Below are 19928 nucleotides of genomic sequence, written 5' to 3'. Positions count from 1 at the left end.
ACAGTTCTACATCCTCAGTGGCATGTTTTCTGTGTTGTAGCAGCTGCTACAATAAACTGAATTATGTATCTTTACTCAAGAAAGTCAGTGAGGTCTTGAATAAGTAGAAGATGTTGCCAATTATATTATTGGGTAGGGTTAATTGTATAAAAATGAATATATTTCCAAGGGATCAATACTTATTTTAAACATTGTCAATGATGATACCTCAAAAGGTTTTTCAAGAATTAAATAAATACATTAGAATTTTTCTTTGGAAGGGTCAATTGTTGAGAGTTTCTTTAGCTAAATTGACTTGAAAATTTGAGTTAGGAGGTTCGCAATTACCAAATTTTAGAAATTACTCTCGTTCAACTCAATTGGTATTTTTTATTTCTTTTATCGATGAGGAAGAAAAAGCAGGATGGATTAAAATAGAAATTGATAAAAGCTTCTGATTTCATCTCTTCTATTTTATATATATATATAAATGGGAAGCAAAGTTATTATCTGTGGAAAGGAAAACACCCTTGTTGAAGCATTTTATATATATTTGGAATAAAGTAAATGATGAAATTGGAATGAGAAGTGTGGTTCAGGCTCAAATGCCTTTGATGCAAAACCAACTTATTCCATTTTCATTGGATATGTAATTTATAAATATTTGTGTTTGGAAAGGAATTAGATATATCAAAGATTGCTATGTAGATAAAAGTTTGATTTGATCAATTAAAAAATAAATATGGGATACAAAATAATTCCCTTTTTTGTTATTATCAATTACAGGCTTATTGAGAGATAAACTGGGTCCAACAATGTCATTACTGATGTAAAAATATTGATACATAGTAGATATAAAGAAATTTATTTTGGCTATGTATACTTTATTGCAGAAGGAAATTATTAAACAGGAGATGCACAAGTCCAGACAATGTTGGGAGACAGATGTAAATGTTAATATTGATGAAGTAAATTGGTCAGAGTTGTGTTGGGACAGTATGGCAAATACTATAAATATTAGATATCGTTTAGTTCAGTACATTTTTTTTTTTTTTAAACATCAGTTCTATCTCATTCCAAAAGAGCCAAATAAATTGAAATCAGATTTATCTGATCAGTCTTTTTGATGTGGTCAGGAGGTAGGTACTTTTTAATTTTAGCATCCTACTTGATCTTGCTCCAAGTGAGACCTTTTTGGTCAAATTTGGCATTTTATTTAGAACAGGTTATGGAAATTAAATTTCCACAAACTCCAATGTTATTTTTATTAGGTAACATTGAGGGGATAAGATCAAAACTATCTACACATCAAAAAAAAACAAATTTTAAAGATTGTTTTAGCAGTAGCAAGGAAATGTATAGCAGAAACATGGAAATCAGATATTCATTTGGGTACAGAGTGTTGGAATGCACAAATGCTTAGTTGGAGAAGATTACTTATAATTTGAAAAATAAATAGGGTATTTACAAAATTTGGAACCTTTCATAAAAATTGAGGGAATTAATATATATTTCTTTTCCTTGAACCTCGAACTTCATTAACCTCCTTGAAAAATTATGTTATAAATGATTAATTTTGTGTGGTAAGGGGGGAACTTACAATTTTTAAACATTTTATTTCTGATGTTTTCCTACTTTTTGACCTCTCCCTTCTCTTTTTCCTTTGGAGTTACTTTAGTGGGGAGAGGGGGGCAGGGGTTGGGATTTGTATTATCGTGTAATAGATTGGATATTAATATTTGATTGCTCTTTGTAGTTAGATATTATTACATGTATGGAAAATTTTTAAATAATTTTTTTCCAAGAAAAAAAGTGAGGCTCAGGAGAACTCTACACTGTCTGGGACAGTTGGAAGGGGGAGTGGATGGGGGGAGGGGGCAGTGGTGGAGTGAGAGCCCATCTCTGGGAAATGAAATGCAAATGAGGGCTCCTTTAGCTACAGTAGAAGGGAGTATACCAACTTAAATATCGACAATGGTCAGATGACTAAATTGAGGAATTCAGTTCTGCAGAAGAATGGAAATAGGTGGGGTGAAAGAAACATTCATAACCTATTTAATGCCAAACTAGATACAATAGTTTCAACCCAATAAATGCACTGTATCTATTTTCTTGCAGTACGAAACAAGGAGATACATACATTGCCAATCCCAGGTTTTGGAATTCCATTCAAGAGTTATTGCCTCATTCTCCTTTATGATACAATTTTTCCCAGAGTTTCAGTTACCCATCTTACTCTTTCTTGCTTTTGCACAATGTCAGTTCCTTATTTGATCACATTCTGAAAAATATCTTGAAATGGTCATTACAGGTGCTGCATAAAAAAAATGAAAGACATATCTAATGAATGTGACAACAAGCAGATTTTTTCCATATTTCCAATAAAAATAAAATTGTGTACACTAGAAATCTGATACAAAAACAAAGTGTTGAAAATACTCTGCACAGCAGGGAACGTTTGAGGAAAGAGAAGCAGAGTTAACACAGCAAAACCTTTCAGTTTTGTTGATCAAATAAATATTGTCTTCTTATCCATTACAACATCATCCAGTTAACTGGATTACTATTTCCAGTGTGGCTGAATCCAAGTTTACAAAATATTTTTTTTAAACTTATTGCATCAAAAACCTGGTCTAACCACATTTATGTTACAAAACAGAAAGCACAACCTGAGCTGCCTGAGGAAATTCTGTATGTCTCCAAGATTACCTCTCAACGTTTACAGATACACCACACAAAGTATCCTGCCCGGATTCATCACAGCTCGGGTACAGGAACTGCTCAGCCCAAAATTACAAGGGACTGCAGAGAGCAGTAAACATAACTCAGGCCACAAAACAATCCAACCTCTCCTTCATCCATACCTCCCGCTGTCTCTGGAAAGCTGAGAATGTGTTAAAGGTATCATCTCATCCCACAATACTCTTTTCTCACCTCTTTGCATTAGGCAGAAGATACACAGGCCTTGAAACACAAACCCTCAGATTCAAAAGCAGTTCTTTTCCTACTGTTACCAATCTCTTCAGTGGATCTCTCACTGGCACAAGACGATGCTCTTGCACTGTTTTTTTTAAATTATATTTTCTCTGTACCCTGCATTAGGTGACCATTGTAGCATCACTCCCTGCACTTTTGTCTTATTTATTTAATTACTTGCTATTATATCTCAACCAGTTGTACGAGTCAACTTTCAACACATTTCAGTGTATTTCTGTGCATGTGACAAAAACAAATTCAGGTGCTGGATTCCAAGGAGCCAGCTCCAAACAGACAGTAGGCCTTTTTTATACAGCAGGACCTGATGAAGTTCCCAGGAATGCAGGACAACCGGGGTCTTTCACACTGCAGTCCAAATTCCTGAGAATTTTCCCTCCCTAGCAATTTAGGGAAATCCCACCCCCAACTGATGACACGTTATGCACTCACAGGTATAAGATAGCCCTCACGTCCGTCATCACTCACCCGCTCACTGTCCCACCATCGTTCAGTTGCCCACCCCCCCCCCCCCACACTTCGGGGCCACTTTGGCACGTCGTGACGGCAGCACAATATGGGATAAATGGCAGACTGGTTTTGCATAATCCTTCATGCAGCTGGAACTGCTGGGGGAAATATAGAGCAGATCCAGCTGCGTGAGGGGTTAAGGTTAACAAGGATGGACATTCATCCTGCAATGTGCTGCTGTCACAACATGCCAAAGTGGCCCACTGTTGTGAGGAGGTATGAATCTTTTAATTTTAATTGCCTATGTGACACAGCATGCAAGCACTGATGTCATGAGGCTTCTCCTGCTTCCCCATTTGCCTTTTCACGTCTTAGGGAGAGGGCAGTCTGGGAAAATTACCCAGGTCCATGGCCCTTCCTCATAGGTAGGGCTGCAGACCAATTTAAAATTCCCAGGCTGACCTTTTCACACTGCAAGTTCAGGAGAGGGCTGGGAAACTTCATTTTACACTGTGGTGTGAAAAGGCCTAGTATGTTTCCCTTCAAATTGGTTAACCAACTACTACACTGAAGGGAAAAAAAAATACGATGAATATCACTTATTTAATACCACACTACGTTCCCACCCCATATGCCGAGGTTCTCACCTACTTCAAAAGGGCACAAATCATTCTGGTACCAAAGAAGTGTCATGTGAGCTGCCTCAGTGACTACTGACCAGTAGCACTGACTTCTACTGTGATGAAATGCTTTGAGAGGCTGGTCATGGTCAGAATTAACACATACCTAACCAAAGATCTGGACCTGCTGCAATTCACCCATCCTCACAATCGGTCTAAGGCAAATGCAATATCACTGGCTCTTCACTCAACTCTGGATCACCTTAAAAACAGCAATTTATACATTTGGCTGCTCTTCATTGACTACAGCTCATCCTTCAATACCATTATTCCCTTAGTGCTGGTCAAGAAGCTACAAACTCTCGGCCTCTGATCCCCTCTCTGTAACTGAATCCTTGACTTTCTCATCAGAAGACCACAGTCAGTATGATTTGGAAACAATATCTCCTCCTCACTGATTATCAACATAGATACACCCCAAGCATGCATGCTTAGCCCACTACTTTACTCATTATACACTCACGATTATGTGACCAGACAATTCCAATGCTATCTCCAAGTTTGCTAAAGATACCACATTTGTTGAATAAAATCACAAACTATAATGAGTAAATGTAAAGGAAAGAGATAGAATGGACATTGAATGGTGTAAGGACATCAACCTTGTGGTCAAGGTTAACAAAACCAAGGAGAAGATTGTGTCCTTCAGGAGGAAGTCAACCCAGTCCTCATCAGGGGCTCAGTAGTGGAAAAGGTCAAGAACTTCAAATTCCTGTGTGTCATCATCTCCAAGGATCTGTTCTGAAGCCTCCATGTTGATGCAATCACAAAGAAGGCTCACCAGCAGCTATACTTTGTGAGGTGCCTGAGGAGATTCAGTATGTCACTGAAGACTGTCATAAACTTCTACAGGTGCACCATGGAGAGCATTCTGGTTGTTAGAATCACTGCCTGGTATGAAGACACCAACTCTCACAGGCACCAGACTTCACTCTGTTGAGGACATTTACATGAGGCAGTGTCTTTAACAAAAAAAGCAGGCTCTATCCTCAAAGATCTCCACCACCCAGGCCATACCCTCTTCACTCTGCTGCTATCAGGAAAAATGTACAGGAGCCTAAATACAAGCATTCAACAGTACAAGGACAGCTTCTTTACCACTGCCATCAGATTCCAGAATGGTCAATGAACCAAAGACACTGCTTTATCTTTTGTACATTATTTTTGTTTTTTTATATAATAATGTTGTAAAATGGTTATAATATGAATATTTGCTCTGTGATGCAGCTGCAAAACACAGAATTTCATGACTTGTTCAAGACAAATTCTGATCCTGATCAGCCACTTCTTCAACAAAGTGTAGAAACAGACTCTTCAGTCCAACTTACCCATTCTCATCCCACCTGTCTGTGCTTGGCCCATATCCCTCTAAACTTATCCATGTATCTTTCCAATTTTTTCTTGCAGTAGTACCTGCCTCAACCACCTCCGCTAGCAACACATTCTGCAAAAAAAAAAGTCGTCCCTCAGGTTCCTTTTAAACCTCTCCTCCTCACCTTAAACTTGTGTCTTCTGGTTACTGATTCTGTGACTCTGGCAAAAGGCTGGGTGTTCATTTGATCCATCCCTCTCATGTTTACCCTCACACTTCCTCTGCTCCCTTTAACATGTGGTAACATCCCCAAGAAAGTTCTCCCTTCTCTTTGGTTCTGGACCAAATTAAAACAGCTGCTGCTTGTCAATATCAACAACTTGGTTTCATTCAGACATCTATCTACAGCACACATGTCAAACTCTGGCCCGCGGGCCAAATTTGGCCAGCGATATAATTATATTTGGCCCGCAAGATCATTTCAAAAATGTATTAGAGGTGGCCCGCTGGCCGCCGCGTCAGTATAGCGCATGCACAGTAATACAACAAATCCCAGAATGCATTGGCGTCAGCCTGCTAATCGCCCCCACCTCCTCTGTTTACGTTGCAGGGTCTCACCGTGGACTCTGGTTTTGGGGCCTGGCCGGTGTCAGGGGAAGCCAAGGCCGCTTCCCAGTGCCCGGAACCGGAGGCTTCAGGCCTGACCTCGCCAGGACCGTTGCCCACTCCCCCTCCCTGCCGCAGGCCAATCCGCGACTCACGGTGACGGGGCCGCTGATCCGCCGAGATGCTGCCCTGCAGCGAGAGCCGATGCCCCCGCACTGTCGTTGTCCAACCCGATCGCCCGCAAACCCCGCCCTCCCGCACACAGGCCTGAGTAAGGATTATGAACTTTAATCTCAGGATAAAACGTCTTCCAATAGTTTCATGTCACAGTGATAAATATATTCCTGGTTAAAAATGGTCCTGCACCTGGATACAAGCTCATTAGGCATAAAACTTGAAAATGTGTGAATCAACGGATATCTGTACCAATGGAAAAAGGGCATGGCAAATAACCCTGCTAGAGTTCATGCCCACAATCAGTCACCCATTTGATTGTTTCAGGAATCATGTTATTCTCCCACATTCTCAATAGCCCTCAGATTTTACTATTCGACAGCACACTAGCAACATTTGACAAATCCTCTATAGAGAAATATTATTTATTGAATATTTTATTTCTCATTTGTTAATGCTTCTGGAAAGAGTTTATCCAAAACTATTATTAAACACTTATTTTAATAAGAAAAAGTTTAACATTACATATGTTGAAAGAAGAGAAAACATGCAGATGTTGTTGAAAATTTTCAATAAATATTTAGTTCGGCCCTCGACTTAGTCCAAGTTTTTAATTTTGGCCCTCCGTGAATTTGAGTTTGACACCCCTGATCTACAGGCTCGTTCTCTCTCCATCCACACTTTAAAAAAGTCACGAAGACCACTGTGGGGAGTTATTTAAAATACACACGTTAAAGTTTCAGCATGTCAAAGGCACCCAAGGCAAGCTGATGAGCAATCAATACCAATAAAAATCTTCACTTTAGCTTACTTTCTATTGAATGGAGGAATTACTATTGGAGAACAGAGAACACAGACAGACAAAGCAAGATCCCACGACAACTGATCTCGTGTAAAAGTGTCAATCGTGTATTAGAAAGGTTTAATCACATCATAGAGTGGTTTTCCCACTTGAGGGGAATTTTCTGCTCCTGCGTGATCCCGATTTGTAGATTCTCTCAAGTGGACTTACCGATTTTAGCCAAGGAAGCCAGGAGTATCCACAGAGTTATCTCGAAGGGAACCTGAACGTGATAGTAATCCAGAGAGAAGACGCTGAGTCGCTCACCCTGGTTTGTGGATGCCGTGGAACTGGAATATTTGTTCGAATCTCCACGCTGCCCTGAGCCGAAAGTATCCTGATGACCGAAACTTGTAGCGTTTCCAGGAGCCGAGGCGAGCGCGTTTGAGAAACAAGAAAGCAAGGTGAAATAAACGAGGAGCAAGGGACGGCGGCGTCCGCCAGGGACCCGGGATGATCCGCCGCCCATCGCCACCGACACTGACATGAGATCGGCTCTTCTCTCCGCCGTCAAAGGACCAGCCAAGTTAACAAGTCCTGGCCTAACACGGGCTGTTTAGAGAAATCAGTGAGAGTTTCCAAAACAAGTTGAACAGGTGCAACAACTTCCGCCGGCCAATGGACGAGCTGATTGCTGACTCCTGCAGCCCATTGATCCCCGACTGCAGTGTGGCAGGTAAATCAAGTCCCTGCACTCCGACACCTGCATCAAGTCCCTGCACTCCGTCACCTGCATCAAGCCCCTGCACTCCGTCACCTGCATCAAGCCCCTGCACTCCTACACCTGCATCAAGTCCCACCACTGCGACACCTGCATCAAGTCCCTGCACTCCGACACCTGCATCAAGTCCCTGCACTCCGACACCTGCATCAAGCCCCTGCACTCCGACACCTGCATCAAGCCCCTGCACTCCGTCACCTGGATCAAGCCCCTGCACTCCGACACCTCGATCAAGTCCCTGCACTCCGACACCTGGATCAAGCCCCTGCACTCCGACACCTGCATCAAGCCCCTGCACTCCGACACCTGCATCAAGCCCCTGCACTCCGACACCTGCATGAAGCCCCTGCACTCCGACACCTGCATCAAGTCCCTGCACTCCGACACCTGCATCAAGTCCCTGCACTCCGTCACCTGCATCAAGCCCCTGCACTCCGACACCTGCATCAAGCCCCTGCACTCCGACACCTGCATCAAGCCCCTGCACTCCGACACCTGCATCAAGCCCCTGCACTCCGACACCTGCATCAAGCCCCTGCACTCCGACACCTGCATCAAGCCCCTGCACTCCGACACCTGCATCAAGCCCCTGCACTCCGACACCTGCATCAAGTCCCTGCACTCCGACACCTGCATCAAGTCCCTGCACTCCGTCACCTGGATCAAGCCCCTGCACTCCGTCACCTGGATCAAGCCCCTGCACTCCGACACCTGCATCAAGCCCCTGCACTCCGTCACCTGCATCAAGTCCCTGCACTCCGACACCTGCATCAAGTCCCTGCACTCCGACACCTGCATCAAGTCCCTGCACTCCGACACCTGCATCAAGCCCCTGCACTCCGACACCTGCATCAAGCCCCTGCACTCCGTCACCTGCATCAATTCCCTGCACTCCGTCACCTGCATCAAGTCCCTGCACTCCGTCACCTGCATCAAGTCCCTGCACTCCGACACCTGCATCAAGTCCCTGCACTCCGTCACCTGCATCAAGTCCCTGCACTCCGACACCTGCATCAAGCCCCTGCACTCTGACACTTGGATCAAGCCCCTGAACTCCGACACCTTGATCAAGCCCCTGCACTCCGACACCTGCATCGTCCCTGCACTCCGACACCTGCATCAAGCCCCTGCACTCCGACACCTGCATCAAGCCCCTGCACTCCGACACCTGCATCAAGCCCCTGCACTACGACACCTGCATCAAGCCCCTGCACTACGACACCTGCATCAAGCCCCTGCACTACGACACCTGCATCAAGCCCCTGCACTTTGACACCTGCATCAAGCCCCTGCACTACGACACCTGCATCAAGCCCCTGCACTCCGACACCTGCATCAAGCCCCTGCACTCCGACACCTGCATCAAGCCCCTGCACTCCGACACCTGCATCAAGCCCCTGCACACCGACACCTGCATCAAGCCCCTGCACTCCGACACCTGCATCAGGCCCCTGCACTCCGACACCTGGATCAAGTCCCTGCACACCGACACCTGCATCAAGCCCCTGCACTCCGACACCTTGATCAAGTCCCTGCACTCCGACACCTGGATCAAGCCCCTGCACTCCGACAGCTGCATCAAGTCCCTGCACACCGACACCTGCATCAAGTCCCTGCACACCGACACCTGCATCAAGTCCCTGCACTCCGACACCTCGATCAAGTCCCTGCACTCCGACACCTGCATCAAGTCCCTGCACAAGTACGCCTAGATCAAGTTCCTGCACACCGACACTAGCATCCCAGGAATGCGCAGTTGGCCAGCGCAGGACACGCATCTTCCAACCTGATCTGCAGCACTTGTGCACCTCTCTCTTCCAGTCATCCGTCTTCTACTTGGACAATCCGTACACCAGTTTTATCTGTATAGCCCGGGACAGCAGCAACCCCGCGTGGGTTTGTGAAATGCGATCTCACATGACAAGATTTCTCGGGCGACAGCAACATGACAATAGTTTCCTTTCTGCTGCTCTTAAGCAACGTTAAGAAGTCCATTTTCGCCAAGGGTCGTCGTCGGGAAGGAGGTGGGTGATTTTCTCCTAATATTTTTGAATGGAGATCTGTGAATGGAGTTTGAAATACTAATAGAGAGGTCAGTCAAGTACAATACCACTGGAAGTTATTAAATGCACAAATGCTAAAAGTTGTATGTATCAAGAGCAGTCTCATTCCTGTGGGTATTTTAAACCAAAAATAAACTTTATTCACAATAAATTGTTAACAAAAAGAAAACCATTCAAAATACCTTTGAAACCTTAGTTTTGTATCCATACATTACCATCTCTGTACATTGTAACATTCATTCTTTATTTAACAGCATTCCCATCCCTGTGGCACCCTGTTGTTACACCCATCCCTGTTTGAGGGACTTTCCCTTGGGCCCAGACTGTCTGAAAGTATTCCAGCCTGTGATCCTTCCCCACAGCGTCCTTGCATTGGCTGCACCAAGCCTCAGTGCATCCCTTAGCATCTACTCCTGCAGCCTGGAATGTGCCAGTCAGCAGAAGTCCCTCACTGACATCTCTGTGTTCTGAAAGACCAACAAGTTTTGGCCAGACCAAGCAGATAGTCTTCCTGCAGTTCTAGATGCCTCAATCCTGTGGGGATTGATGCAGCATGGAAACAGGCCTTTCAGGTCACCTGGTCTGCCCCTTCTATCAACTGCCCATTGACACTAATCCTGCATAAATCTCTTTTTTGTTTTCATTAGCACCCTCTGGATTCTGCTACTCACCTTTAGGCAGAGCAAACAATTCATGGAGGCCAATTAATTTACCAACCCTGTGGATGTGGGTGGAACCTGGAGCACTGGAAAAACATGGGTCACATGAAGAGCATGCTTACTTCACACAGATGGAACCCAAGTGCCTGACTAATAGCTGTAGCAATGCTGCTGTATTCTTTTTTTAAAAGTGTAAAATATTTGTTCCCCCAATGCACTAGGACAGCAATAAGATCTGCATGCAATATTAAGGCTACTCAACCTATTAAATATGGATAACTGTGACGGTGCCCTTGGCAGTCTGTCCTAGGCACATCTGAAATGGTCACTTCTAAATATAATTTTAAGAGGACAGTGTTGCTTTAATAAACAGTAGGACAACTCTACTAATTTTGTATAAATTCACAGTTGAGAGCGAGGATGACTACTGACTATAATAAAAGGTTCATGACTTCCTCTCCTAATCTGATACCTTTTACATATATATTGTGGCCTTTGTTAAATTTTTGTTAGTAGTTGAATGGAATTGACTTGTCAAGTTTTTCATCTCCTTATTACGTGTGATTGGTGCCATTAAAAGAGATGGGCATTAAAGGTGAACTCTGTCTAATACCCGAATGATGGCAAATGTGAATCCTAAGGACCATGTGATCCCAATTCTGCAACATCACCAGGAAAGCATTGGCTAGAAATTAAGTTCTCCATCCTGTTTTCTATTCTTAATTTCCAACAACGTTCCAATGGTGTTCAATGTGAGTTTTTTTTAAATCTAATAGCTAGGTACATTTCAGTCCACTGCACTCAGCACTCAGTTCAGTCGTTTAGATCAGCCATTTTCAATTTGGAGCCATACAGTGCCTTTGGGTGTCACCGCACTTTCAAGGAAGGCGTAGACTGAAATCATAAAGTATTCATGTTTTTTTTTCTGTTTAGTCAGTATGAGAGGAATATGAAAGAAATCAAAACATAACTGCTTCACAGGGAAGGGGGCCCATAAACTTTGAGCAGAATCAGAGGTGGGTGGAGGGGTGGGGGTATACCTAAAAAAAAGGGTTGAGAATGCCCGGTTTAGACAATGCAGTTCTATTCCTAGTGGCTCCTCCTCTAGCCCTCATTTGGCTTATTTGCATCTTATTACCACCATTTTTGCTTCACCTCTTCTGTCTGTTGATCTATTCTGTCCTGTCTCTATCTTTCATTATACACCCTTACATTTCATTTGTATTTTCAATGCTCCTTGAAAATTTGTTCTATTTCAAACATTGTCGAGTTGGGTTATATGTTCAGCCATGTGAAACATTAATTCTCCTTCCTTCTCCAAAGATACTGCTTGAATTTCTGAGTATTTCTAGTTTGTTTTTCTGCTTTATCTGATCTCCAGCTTCCACAATATTGTTTCTGTATTGGTGGATTAACACATATATTGTAATATATAGCAAAGTAATGGCAATGTTTTTTTGAATGTTTGTTTTTACTTCGGTATGTATTCAAAGCATACCATTTTAAATTAATTTGTAGAATGAGTTTCTCTCCATAATGATTATATAGACATTATTTTTTTTAATTGTGGTTGACAAAAAAAATTAGGTCATCACATTCCAATGTATAATGAGGCAATACCTGGCAGTGATTCACTGTTCATCTAAATATAAATATAATCAGTTTGATGCAGCTACAACTTTCTAAACATTTCAGTGAAATGTTTCTTAATCTAATAATCACACAATGTAAATACAAAAAAAACTTTTATGTAGTTTTCTTTGAGATAGTCTTCATATTTTTGAATTGTTTGCAAACAATGCAAATCAAATCAAACTTAACTTGTGAGTGTTATTTTACTTCATAAGATTGTAAACTTAAAAGACAAAAGACATTTTCTCTTGACTGCATATCTAAGAGCGCTTACAGTTCAATTAACATAATCAGTGAACATAAAGTTGAAGAACAGTCTGATTCAAGTTTTGACTAATTAGTTTAAAGTAAACAATTCAACTAATAATAATTTTATTCATTTTAACATAAGCTAACTTTTCTCATTCTATTTACATCTGTAATAATAACTGAATGTAATATTACATAAATTGTGTATACAGTATTTATCCTATCACTGATGCCAGTCAACATAAGAACCTTCTGTCCTGTGTGCAAGGACAGTCTCTCATCTAACTGTACAATGCCCAAGAGTATAACAGCAGGATTGTTCCACTCTGAATGTTGTATATTTCATATGCTCACTATATTCAATTGCATCTAAAGTTTAGATAGAATGGCCAGATATAAAAAGGCAATTGCAGTTTTATTTCAGGGATATCATTTTAGCATAACAAACAAAGGAAAAAACAAATTTACCTCAATCTCACTTTTTCCCTCAAAGTAATGGGAATAATAATACTACATCAGACTATTAAATTTTAAATATAAACATATAGCATAGTAACAGGCCATTTTGGCCCACAAGTCCATGTTGCTCAATTTATACTCAATTAACCAATACCCTTGGTATGTTTTGAATGATGGGAGAAAATCAGAGCCTCCGGGGAAAACCCATGCAGCCATGGAGAGAACGTACAAACTCCTTACAGACAACACTGGATTTTAACCCCAATCCCGATTGCAGGGGCTGGATAGGCATTGCGCTAACTGCTATGCCAACCGTGCCATCCCTATGTATCTCCATTAAATCACTTCGGCTACCAGCTTTGTTTTGTTTCTGTCTTGCAAATGCGTGATTAAAATCTCATGCATTGTGCCCTTTTCTCTTGCTTCATCTTGGAAGTGAAGACACATTTTTCCTATTTTTTTCTGAATTGATATTCACCATGTCTGTCAACCAACACAAAGCATATGATTTACAGGCATTTATTTATTATTTCTTGAGATTTTGATATTGATCATAATGGTAGCTTTTATTGTTAATTTCTAATTCAGCCTGAACTAAGAAACTGTTTAAGAGTCATGCATATTAAAATTGCATATGTGCCAGTTGGACAAGATTTTCCTTAACCCAGATATTACTAAATGAAAGGGATTTTTACTATGAATCAGTAATTTCATGTCTAATATTAACTGAATTTCTTTTTTTTTAAATTTTAGATATTTTTAAAATTACACTTTTTTTCCTTTTGCCATGGTGGGAATGGAATTCTGAATCAATGCCCAAAACTCTAGCTGCCAGTCCACTGATTTAATGGATACTGTTAAAGAGATTATGGTCTTTCCTGAGAAAGAGTGAATGGTTTAAAGTTCCCACTCCTTTTGGCCATCTACAGATTTGTAGTGTTTACCTAAACCTTCTCCCATCCTCCTTCACTCAGCCCTGTAATGCACACATTTCCTTTAAAGCTGGAAATTTGGTTTGTTTGAAAACACAAATCAAAATTTCTTATCATGAAGAAAATAAATACAAATTACTGAGAGCAAACTCAAAAGTGATGCAAGAAACATATCCTTTGCTGGTGAATATAACAAAACAGGATATCTGTGATTTCCAAATACTTTTGACCACATGGATTGTGTAATTGTATTAAATGGACAAGTAATTACAAATTGGTCATCATTTGTCCATTAGATTAAAGGATTTGACTGCTCACCTTTCTCACATAGTTCATTCTTTTTCACTGGCATATAGTACCTGAGCATCCTCCAAAATTTTGAGGATGGAGGGGAAGACTTGTTTCCTTTCCACCTTATCTCTGGTAGCACTGCAATAGCCCTTTTAACGTTGTCCGGAAGGTCAGATACAGCAGGTAGGACATGGAAGTTGATCAAGATCACCTTGGTTTTCAAATTATCAAGCATGCTGTTGATTCCAGTCTGCAGCTCAAAGAGCCGTGATCCAGCCAAAGAAAAGTAATTTGGACTGAGGACAATTAATACTCTCCTGCTCCTTTTTATGTATGAAATAACGTCTTCTGTATAAACTGGACAAAATAAATGTAAACATTTTAGGAAATGGGTTAAATACTTTGCATAGTTTTAGACTCTGAAGGCATTTATTTTTCCTGTTGGGCATGTAATTAAATTCTGAGGAGTGTTCGCTACATTGAGATAATTCAGTTTATACTGTGCAGTTGGTCATAATGATTCTGCTTTGTAAACTTTATGCATATTTACAATATTACTGTACAATGTTATCACACATTATTGGACAATTAAACCTGATCAGGAAATGATGAACCAAAAAGAACCTTAACAACCATGTTTTTTTTCCATAGTTCATTTTATTAATTTTCCCACAAGTAAATCTCTGGATCTTCTGTTTCATGATTATCAGTTTGAATCAGCTAAAATTAGATGCAAATACCTTGGAGCTAATAATGATGAATGTGTACGCTGCTGAAGATCCAACTGCGCTGGGTGGGTCACGTCTCCAGAATGGAGGACCATCGCCTTCCCAAGATCGTGTTATATGGCGAGCTCTCCACTGGCCACCATGAGAGGTGCACCAAAGAAGAGGTACAAGGACTGCCTAAAGAAATCTCTTGGTGCCTGCCACATTGACCACCGCCAGTGGGCTGATATCGCCTCAAACCGTGCATCTTGGCGCCTCACAGTTTGGCGGGCAGCAACCTCCTTTGAAGAAGACTGCAGAGCCCACCTCACTGACAAAAGGCAAAGGAGGAAAAACCCAACACCCAACCCCAACCAACCAATTTTCCCCTGAAACCACTGCAACTGTGTCTGCCTGTCCCGCATCAGACTTGTCAGCCACAATCGAGCCTGCAGCTGACGTGGACTTTTACCCCCTCCATAAATCTTCGTCCGCGAAGCCAAGCCAAAGAAAGATTTACTTCACAAGTGAATGGCATGGCACATTACACAGTTCTTTTTTGTTCAATGTGAAGTTAGTTTCCTGTTATGTTAGCCATACAGACCAAATTTCTTCCAATGTTAAGTATTTTCAGATGAGATGGGAGTAGTTGCAAAAGTAATGACGAGGACATATTGAAGCAATGATAGAAACTTGCACATTTTGAAATTGCATTTGGCTTATCTGGAGGTCAATGTTTATGTCTTCTCAATGATCAGAATAAGGATTTATTGTCATGTACAAGTCTTTAAATTCGGTGTTTTGTGGCAACATCACAAAGCAAACATCCATATTATAATAATCTTACAGCATTCGTATAAAAAATAATTAAAATAGTAGTCCATGAAAAATCAGACAGTGTCCTTGGTTCACTGATTATTCAGGAATCTGATGGCAGTGGGGAAGAAGTTGTCCTTGTGCCGTTGAGTGCTTGTCTTTAGGCTCCTTTACCTTTTTCCTGATAGTAGTAGAGTGAAGAGGGCATGGCCTGGGTGGTGGGGGTCTTTGAGGATAGAGGCTGCTTTTTCAAGACACCGCATCATGTACATGTGCCCTCTATGGAGTGAAGTCTGCTGCCTGTGATGTTGCAGGCCGAGTTAGCAACCCTCTGCAGTTTATTCTTGTCTTGAGAGTTGGCACCTCCATACCAGGCAGTAAATGCAACCAGCCACAGTGCTCTCCACAGTACACCTTTAAAAGTTTATGAGAGTCTTCGATGACATATCGAATCTCCTCAGACGCCTCACAAAGTATAGCCGCTGGTGAGCCTTCTTTGTGATTGCATCAATATGGAGGCTCCAGGACAGATTCAGATCCTCAGAGATGTTGACACCCAAGAATTTGAAGTTCTGGACCCTCTCCACTACTGAGCCCTCGATGAGGGCTCAGCCATGTTCCCCTGTCTTCCTCCTGAAGTCCACAATCATCCTTTTGGTTTTGCTGACATTGAACACCAGGTTGTTGTTGTTAAACCATTCAGTGAGCTGATCTCTCTCTCTCCTTCATGCTTCCTCATCGCTGTTTATGATTCTGCCGACAACTGTGATATCATCCACAGATTTGTAGACGGGATTGGAATTGTGCCTGGCCATAGTCATGGGTGTATAACGAGTAGAGCAGTCGGCTAATCACGCATCCTTGGGGTGTGCCTGTGTTGATGATCAGTGAAGAGGAGACATTGTTTTCAATTCATAGTCTTCTGATAAGAAAGTTGAGGGTCCAGTTGCAGAGAGGGGTATAGAGGCCTGGAGTCTTGGTCGGTACTGAGGGAATAATGGATGTGAAGGTTGAACTGTAGTCAATGAAGGGGAGCCTTATGTATGAGTTCTTGTTTTTGAGGTGATCCAGAGCTGAGTGGAGAGCCAGCAATATTGCATCTGGTGTGGAGCAGTTGTGATGATAGGCGAATTGCTGGAGGTCCAGATCTTTGCTTTGGTATGCGTTAATTCTGGCCATGACTAGCCTCTCAAAGCATTTAATCACAGTAGAAGTTAGTGCTACTGGATGGTGATCATTGAGGCAGCTCACACTGCCCTTCTTGGGTACTGGGATGATTGATACCCTTTTGAACATCTGACTGCAGCAATGAGAAGTTGAAAATGTCTGTGAACACTCTGGCTAGTTGGTTGGCACAGATTTTCAGTAGCCTGCCAGATACTCCATCAGAACCTGATGCCTTGCAAGCATTCACCCTCTTGAATGATATTCTGACATTGCTCTCAGAGACAGATATCTCAGGGTCCTCAGCCTTTCCAGGGATTCTAGTATGCAATGTTTGGTTTTTCTTCTCAAAGCAGGTGTAGAGGTGTTCAGCTCATCAGGTAATGAAGCATCACAGCTATCAATGGTGTTCACCCTCACTTTGTAGGCTGTAATGGCCTGCAATCCCTGCCATAGGTGGAATGCATCTATCTCTGTCTCTAGCTTCCTCCAGAATTACCACTTTGCTTCAGAGATGGGCTTCCGTAGGTCATACCTGGATTTCTTGAAAAATCCCGATCCCCAGCCTTAAATGCCCTCTGACTTATCCAGGGCTTCTGGTTAGGGAACACCCAGTATTTGCACATGGGCACACCGTCATCCACGCAGGTCTTGATGAAGTCAGTGACACCTCTTGCATATTCATTCAAGTTTAAAGATGAGTTCTTGAATTAGTGGATTAGATGTGTAATCCAGCACAAATATAACATGCATACATGTAACAGTTATCAATGGATTATAGTTTTTAATTGCCTTAACTTTCCATAATTCCAGATACATTTTAATTTGTGAAAGTAAATTGTGGTTCACATTGTAAATCTGAAATATAAAAGAGGCTGAAGACTGAAGAATGTTTTCTTGTGACTTCTGTTCATAGTTCTCATTTATTTAGGATTTCAATGAGGTTCATATTTTGTTCAATAACAACTGCTTCACAATATAACAGGACTAACAATATGAATAACACAAAATAATGTTGCATTGTGACAGCAGTTTAAGGTTTAAGATTAAAAATGTAGTACCTGCCAGAGTCTAACTAATTAGCTAAATATTTCTTCTGGACTTGTATTTGATGAAATAAAGGAGAACTTCATTTTGCCTTGTGCCAATCAAACATCACCATTTAATTTATTTTATCTTCCCCCAATCAGAGCTTATCTTTTCCTCTTCCTTTTTCTCCACAAATTTTTCACCAAGTTCCATACATATTTAAAATGTAAAACATTTAACTTTTAGTTCTGATGACCCCCCCCCCCCTCAAAAAAACACAGTGTATGATTCTTTCTACATTCAAAATGTAGTTCAGTATATACATTTACTGTGTTCTCAGTTCTACATATTGGTAATGTTCGTACATTTTGTGTACATGACACCATTGGTATGTCACCTCCTTGGATGATACAAACTTCATGTATATGAGATGCTTCTACACTAGAGTTATCCTCTCAGTGGGTGTCTAGTGGCAGGGCTGTACACTGCCAACCTTCCCCATGAGACCTCAAGGAGTCCTTAGGTTTTATAGCATGAAACCAGTTTAAAGCAGGAACATTACTAAAATGGACATAATAGTTTAAAGTTTTGAATCTGTACCCAATCATTTCATATTGCAATACCATCATTAATCTATTCAGGGTATTTCTCAGGCACCATTTCTCCAACTGAAATTAGAGCTGGCATCTTTTCAGATGGCACTATTATATTCATTTCAGATACAGACTCCATTAATTTTCTTGACCCTTGGATGCCACAAATTCAACTACAATTTCCAGGTAAATTTCTTAAAAATGGAGTATCCATTTAGCCCTCAAAAATCTAAATAATTATTTACAAAATTGGCAGGAATGGAAATGCTTCTGTTAATGTGAAAGAATTCTCTTTTTTAATGTTCCATTTGAAAATTTGGGCCACCATACCCAATACCATTAATTACCGTGTGTGTGTGTGTGTGTGTGTGTGTGTGTGTGTGTGTGTGTGTGTGTGTGTGTGTGTGTGTGTGTGTGTGTGTGTGTGTGTGTGTGTGTGTGTGTGTGTGTGTGTGTGTGTGTGTGTGTGAGTGCGCACGTGTGTGTGTGCGCATATGTGTGTGCGCGCATATGTGTGTGTGCGCGTGTATGCACGTGCGCTGGAGTTGCTTAAAATTAGCGTGCACATGGATGTGTTCTAAACTCTAATCACATGCCTATGCGTGGAATAGCATTGAGATTCGCACTTTCTCAGTGCCCTTTCCTCATTCACCATGCTCTATCCCCTTCTTTCCCCAGTGTCACTTCCTTAACCCTATCTGACCTTACCCCCTTTCAACCTCCCATCTTAATCTCCATCTTTTCCCTTCTCCCACTTAATCCACTGCTCCCCACTCCTGCACCACAACCCTCCTGGTCTCTCTCTGCCAGGTATCTTGTCTTGCTCTCCCTTGACTTTCCAGCCACCAGACACTTGGTTTCTTCTAGTGTAAGGCCAACTACCTGGTCCCTGACATTTTTGTGTTTCCTAACTGCTGGCTGCTCTTTCCTCTGGCTCCAGCCTGAGATAAAGCAATAAAAGAGGAGAGCGACCTGAATTTTAATTGCAAATGCATTTGCCAGTTTACTAACTGTAGAGCGAAGGGTAAGGGAGAGTCTTTAGATGGTGAAACTGCTTTAACAATGGAGCTTGTGTTCTTTGGGTTCCTGATGAGGGACAGAATTGTTAAAACTCCCATAAAAAAGTGAGTTATGATTCTGAAACCAGATAAAAGTTCAGATTTCATCATTATAAAAACAGGAGAAGGGATCTTGAACATTGATCTTGTGGACAGAACCAAACAAGCCTATTATGTAATTTCACAAGCTCTCTCCTTTTTTCTCTTTCTATGCAGGGACTTAAACAATTGGCAGTACTCTCTACCCTAATATAGTTTGGTTATATCACAACATGGAAATTATTAAGTATAATTTAACATTGTATTTTATTCAAGCTTTATACAATTATCTGAAAAGTGCACCCTGTCAAACAATCAAATTCAGGCAATTCAGGCCCGAGTCTTTGAAAATAAACTCAAATCTTAATCAACTATATTTATTTCAACCAAACATATAATAATTCTCTGAATCTAAAAGAAGTCCTAGTGATTATGAATAGGCAGCTGAGGGACCCCTGGTAAACTTTACTCATAAGAACA

At 41.5% G+C, this 19928-nt stretch overlaps 3 protein-coding genes across 7 annotated transcripts in view; 1 reads left to right on the top strand and 2 right to left on the bottom strand.

The window, feature by feature from the left end:
• The window catches only part of LOC138739306 (sodium/hydrogen exchanger 2-like), a 74484-nt gene extending 66780 nt beyond the window's left edge, over window positions 1–7704 (bottom strand). Inside the window, exon 1 of one of the 3 annotated variants that reach the window (XM_069891094.1) lies at window positions 7208–7704. In XM_069891094.1, coding sequence (XP_069747195.1) covers window positions 7208–7523 — 316 coding nt within the window. In that variant the 5' untranslated portion in view covers window positions 7524–7704. The remainder of the gene's footprint in view (window positions 1–7207) is intronic. The other 2 variants (XM_069891092.1, XM_069891093.1) reach the window with 2 other exon arrangements.
• The window catches only part of mfsd9 (major facilitator superfamily domain containing 9), a 182071-nt gene that overhangs the window by 152232 nt on the left and 9911 nt on the right, over window positions 1–19928 (top strand). The window lies entirely within an intron of this gene.
• LOC138739310 (interleukin-18 receptor accessory protein-like) overlaps window positions 12518–19928 on the bottom strand; it is a 76749-nt gene continuing 69338 nt past the window's right edge. The window contains exon 11 of the mRNA XM_069891102.1: window positions 12518–14399. Coding sequence (XP_069747203.1) covers window positions 14044–14399 — 356 coding nt within the window. The 3' untranslated portion in view covers window positions 12518–14043. The remainder of the gene's footprint in view (window positions 14400–19928) is intronic.

Source organism: Narcine bancroftii, chromosome 7, assembly GCF_036971445.1.
Source record: "Narcine bancroftii isolate sNarBan1 chromosome 7, sNarBan1.hap1, whole genome shotgun sequence".
In the NCBI taxonomy this organism is placed as follows: Eukaryota; Metazoa; Chordata; class Chondrichthyes; order Torpediniformes; family Narcinidae; genus Narcine; species Narcine bancroftii.
The sequence above is the reverse complement of the archived record's forward strand: the minus strand, read 5'-3'. Positions and strand labels throughout refer to the sequence as shown.